The sequence below is a fragment of the Glycine soja genome, chromosome 18 (genome assembly GCF_004193775.1).
Source record: "Glycine soja cultivar W05 chromosome 18, ASM419377v2, whole genome shotgun sequence".
NCBI lineage: Eukaryota > Viridiplantae > Streptophyta > Magnoliopsida > Fabales > Fabaceae > Glycine > Glycine soja.
In genome coordinates this window covers 47,096,595-47,102,131 of record NC_041019.1, presented here as the reverse complement: position 1 = coordinate 47,102,131, position 5,537 = coordinate 47,096,595, and the positions used below count along the sequence as shown (strand labels likewise).

The 5,537-nt window shown below is 36.2% G+C and overlaps 1 protein-coding gene across 2 annotated transcripts; it reads left to right on the top strand.

Moving 5' to 3' along the window:
* Nucleotides 1-275: 275 nt before the first annotated feature.
* On the top strand, nucleotides 276-5,334 carry LOC114396789 (sulfoquinovosyl transferase SQD2-like). Of its 2 annotated transcripts, XM_028358957.1 has the most exons (11): nucleotides 281-837; nucleotides 1,872-1,938; nucleotides 2,143-2,213; nucleotides 2,921-3,038; nucleotides 3,160-3,233; nucleotides 3,392-3,447; nucleotides 3,530-3,613; nucleotides 3,748-3,835; nucleotides 3,920-3,997; nucleotides 4,167-4,223; nucleotides 4,633-5,334. In XM_028358957.1, exons 1-11 carry the CDS (start codon nucleotides 479-481, stop codon nucleotides 5,126-5,128), a joined length of 1,548 nt encoding a protein of 515 aa, XP_028214758.1. In that variant the 5' UTR covers nucleotides 281-478; the 3' UTR covers nucleotides 5,129-5,334. The 2 variants fall into 2 exon arrangements, with proteins under 2 accessions (XP_028214757.1, XP_028214758.1); XM_028358956.1 differs by having other exon boundaries at nucleotides 276-837; nucleotides 3,748-3,997.
* The last annotated feature ends 203 nt before the right edge of the window (nucleotides 5,335-5,537 follow it).

Here is a 5,537-nt window from a genome sequence, read left to right as displayed (position 1 = left end):
ATATATTAAAATTAATCAGAAAATGTAATTATGGCATTTTTAAATCACAATTTTTATTCTTTTATGGATTAAACTGTTACCTGTTTAGCCAGAGAAACCAAAATAATCATTTATCCGGTAAAAAAAAACTGTGAAAATAAATGATACGAAACAATTCTGCACACAAAATATGCTCTTCTGTTAATCACCACCACCATGTGGAATAACCAGCTAAAGAGGGAGAAAGAGAAACCTATGTATAACTTCTTCACGGGGCAGTGAACGATTTATTAGAAAGTCAAGGAAAAGAATTTGTCCTAAATAGAGAAAAAATAAAGTATTTGTAATAGCACTATACCTTGATTACCTTCCATCCGTAGATTCCTTTCCAGCATCATCGGATTATTCTCTCTCTTCTAACACTCCCACTGTAGTTCGATATTATTCTATCCAAATTCGAAAGCTTTTTTCTCACACATCGTATAACATCTTTACAACCATGAAAACCACTGCAATCACTATAAATCCCTCACTCTCTCCACCCTTTTGTTCCAAAGCCACTACCCCTCCTTCTTGTTCTTCATCATCTTCTTCGTTCCCTCCTAGTTTCCCACGTTTTCACTTGTCGGGAGCAAAACCCATTTCTCTTTCTTGCAGAGGAACACGATTGTGCTTCTTGAAAGGGTCTAAAACTCTTTGGGGTAGAAAAAGTTTTGTGCTTGGGGCTGGAAACATGACCATGGCAGAGGTTGATTCTCATGAAGAGGGGGAGAACGAGGGTGCTTTGGTTGGCTCTGAGAATGAGAACAATTCAAGGCCTCGGAGAATTGCTCTCTTTGTCGAGCCTTCTCCCTTTGCGTGAGTAACCTTTGTTGTTGCTTATGGTTTGCTCTTGGTTGTGCTAGTGTCCAATGTTTCATTGAATGTGGGGTGTTTGATGTTGAAAACCCTTTGCATTTTGTCTTGCTTGTTTTGCTCTTCATTATGTATGCAATGCCGTGAAGTCAACTTTAGAACCATAGTAACAGTGTAAATGTCATGCTGTGCTCAATGAATCAATCAACTTGTTGATATGGCTTTAGAGTTGACTTTGTGGCATTTGATTGGCCGAGTTAGTGTGTAGTTTTATGTCAAATGACATACGCATGGTTTTAAATTGTGGCTTGCAACTGCAATTGTAACCGTACTGTTGATTTTTGAGGTCTCCGCAATTGTATCAGTTACATTTGGTTGCAATTTCGCTAATCTCAATGTTCTTGTTATTGCAGCTGTGACCATAATTTAAACCCTAGTCATAGGCTTTTTATCTTCTTTATTAAGATGTCAAAGCTCCACATTTGGTTAATCCGAATTTATGTGTGGAACAGTGTGTTAATTTGACATACTTTCTATGATTAGTTGTTGAAAGAATAGAGAAACAGTTTTTCAGTGTTTTTGTCTTCTAACACAGTTGCTATTATACTCAGCCTTTGCGTTGCATATTCTATAGTTATGAAGTTGGATTTTAATGGTGGTCTGTTGGAATTAAGATTGTGGCAAATGGATTGAGCTGATTCTGTGTTAGTCTTTTTCCAATATCTATTCGATTTGTGTGGTTTCACATTCAGAAAAGTTTCATTATAGCTATTGTATTGTGCTGTGTCTCAGATTTCTGAATACTTTGGTGTAAAATAGTGTTTAGTATATGTTAATATGTATGGAACTAGACATTGATTTTAGGAAACTTTGATGAGCAATTACTCTACCAAGGTTTCTAGCTTCTCTCTGCATTGCAGTCCAAATGAGATTGAAATGTACTTTGCATCATTCATGTGTGATTCTTCAGAAGTGGTATTAGCAACATAAGAATTCAGAAAAAATAAATGTTTTTATAAGTTATGTCTATTTTGCAGATATGTCTCAGGCTACAAAAACCGGTTTCAGAACTTTATTAGATGCCTACGTGAAATGGGTGATGAGGTAACTTTTTCTACTTGTTTTTTCCATGTATGCACATGTTTATTTTCCTTTACATTTGGTACTTTTGTATGTTATCCCAAAAATTCATAGAAAATTTTGAATACATAGCTTCTGCACATTACAGTATAGTGTTTAAACATTTGTCCCTTTTTTTTTTCCCTTTTTCATTGCATACTAACTAGTTATGTTTATTTCTCTGTGTAGGTGATGGTCGTGACAACACATGAAGGAGTGCCACAGGAATTTTATGGAGCCAAATTAATTGGATCTTGGAGGTTGCTAACACTGATCTCTTTTAGTTGCTTAGCTCTTTTTTGCTTCATCAACCTTTGCTCTACTTGCACCTCTATTTTTTTTTGTTTTTTAATCATAAACTGTGTGTCTTTCTGTCACGAGGGTAACTCTTGTTTCTTGTCTTTAATTATTGCATATATGTTGTGTAATTATTACATGTATTTGTTGACTGTATAATCATACTTTTTTTTATATTTTAAATGCTTTTTTATATTTTTGGTAAGATCTTGTGATCCATGTTTTGATCACACAATTTACATTTCCAATATTTCACACTCCTCTCAATCCTGGGTGCAATTTAATATTGGCAACCTTGGCTGTAAAGATGACATGGTAGAGGGAGATCAACAAACGGATTTGTCAAATTGAAATGCAGTTTAATGGAAATTTCACCAGTGAACAATGGATACATCAAGCACACATGGATTAGGATTGCTTCTAATTAGGCTCTAAATACCACGTGAAGAGGAAGAGAAAAACAAACATAAAATTGTGTTTAAATTACATGGGGAGGCTCTATTATATAGAGTTAATGTCATAATTACATGATTAAGAAACATCCTAATTTCTGTGATTGTGAGATTTGGTTAGCCTTTTTGCATTGTCTCTGTATTTTCCAACAACTAGCATGCCCATATGTTTTATACTAACAATTTTCTTTTATACCAAAAACAATTGAGAAATGCAGCTTTCCCTGCCCTTTGTATCAGAAGGTACCCCTCTCCTTGGCACTTAGTCCAAGAATAATTTCGGAGGTAGCCCGGTTTAAGCCTGACATAATACATGCATCATCGCCAGGCATAATGGTTGATCTGCAATTCCTCTATCTCCTTATTTGTTAAATTTTGGGGATATTATGGATAGTGTAGTGTAACTGTGTAAAGACTTATTTGTGACACTTCATATCCAATGCTGGCTTAATTTCAGGTTTTTGGAGCTCTTATCATTGCAAAACTTTTGTGTGTTCCTATTGTCATGTCCTATCATACCCATGTACCAGTGTAAGTTTTATTCAGGTTACGATTTTTCTGAAAATATTTACCATTTTAGATTGCGTGTCACTTCTACTTAGAATCATTTTGATATGATGCTGTGATGTCAGAACTGCTCTATATGTTAAATCATGTATTGCTTATGGCTGATCTTGTTTAGTCTCCAGGTACATTCCAAGATATACCTTTAGCTGGCTGGTGAAACCAATGTGGTTGATCATAAGTATGTACACTTTCATGCTTACTCCTTCCAATTTGGACTCAAATATTGGTGAGCATAACATAAATTTTGGTGGTTTATATAGAATTTCTTCACAGAGCAGCTGATCTGACTCTGGTGCCATCTGCTGCCATTGCGGGGGATCTCCTAGCAGCTAGAGTCACAGCAGGTGAACATAAAATCCACTTATCTAGACTTTTAGCTATTCTTAATTGGTGACAGCATTTGAAAATACGCATTTCTCGGTATGCCTACTACTATGCTGCGAATTTTTGAGTAAGTTTTTCTCCTGTTGGTATCCAGCTAACAAGATTCGTCTTTGGAACAAGGGTGTTGATTCTGAAAAATTCCATCCCAAATACCGCTCCCATGAAATGCGATTAAGACTAAGGTGTGGACCTTTTCTCATTTTGTCATATAATCAAGTTTTGGCAATAATGTCATTTCATCATGTTCTTAAACATTTGTCATACAGCAATGATGAACCTGACAAACCCTTGATAATTCATGTTGGACGGCTTGGAGTAGAGAAGAGTTTAGATTTTCTGAAAAGGTAGTGAATATCATTGTGAAATTTGCATAACTTGAAGTATTTTTATTCAAGTTTTACAAGTCAATCTAAAAAATCAAGAAAATAAAATTGGAGGAGCAACAAAAAGTCAAAAACTGCTTGTTGATTATTGATGTGCCAAAGCTTAAAAAGCTCTAATTGCTTTTGGCAGGCTCATGGATAGGCTTCCTGATGCCCGAATTGCTTTCGTTGGTGATGGACCATACAGGTGACTAATTCTGACACCCCTTAAAAAAAAGAAAGTATTTGGTATTTGTTTGATGATAATGATCCTATCATCTATCAGTTTGAGGGGGGTAACAGAGGTTATAAAAAGTTCGTGAGTTGGTTTGGAAGTTACAAAGTTAGTTAGGAATGGTTAATCCAATTAGCTCTATAAATAAGGGCCTTCATTGTATTATTCTCATCTTATCTGTTTTCAATATGATTCCTTGTGAGTATTCTCAATCTTCAAGCTCTCAAGCTTCTTTTTCCGTCATTAATTCTCCTCCTCTGATTCCTAATATGTTTCATGCGTTTTATCTTTATATTACTCCTCTCCCTATCTAGATAAAGCAATGTTAACTATAAAAACTTTGGCAACTTTTAGTAATATGAGTTGCTTTGCTAACTACCAGGGAAGAACTAGAGAAAATGTTTGAAGGTATGCCAGCAGTATTCACTGGAATGTTAGGAGGAGAAGAACTGTCCCAAGCATATGCCAGTGGAGATGTATTTGTCATGCCTTCAGAGTCAGAGACGCTTGGTTTTGTAGTTTTGGAGGCGATGTCTTCAGGGATACCTGTGGTGGCGGCACGTGCTGGAGGTATTCCTGATATAATCCCTGCAGATCAAGATGGTAAAACTAGCTATCTGTATGATCCACGAGATCTTGAAGACTGCTTGAGCAAACTAAGGCCCCTTTTGCACAACAAAGAGTTGAGAGAAACCATGGGTAAAGCTGCACGTGAAGAGATGGAAAAGTATGATTGGAAGGCAGCCACGCGAAAGATTCGCAACGAACAATACAACGCTGCCATTTGGTTCTGGCGCAAGAAAAGAGCCCAACTATTGAGACCCTTCCAACGGCTGGCAAAACGTTTTTTCCCATCCCCACAAGTCAACTACAGGTGATGCAACTTCACCTACCAAGCTTAGGCTGGTCCCTTGCTAGCTTTCTTTGGCTTCATAGAAGACTTGTATTGGATAAATGTGTGGTTGATAGTGTAATGGATTCATTCTTTTTGAATGTAAAGGAACATACAATATGGTGGCTTGCACCGTATTTTGTGCTTTTATAAAGGGAATCAGTGCCACAGGTTTAATCCTTCATGTCTCTATTCTATTAAATTAAATATTTGAATGCCAAATCAATTCAGACTATAGCATCATCATAATTCATAAGCAGCAAAGGGATTTTTCACTTTGATGTATATACCATTGTGTTATGGACCGTTTCACAAGTTACATGGTGCAATCAAGAACATTTTTGTAAAATCAGTATATAGTCTATCCAACCCATCTATTTTAGCAAAGGGATTTT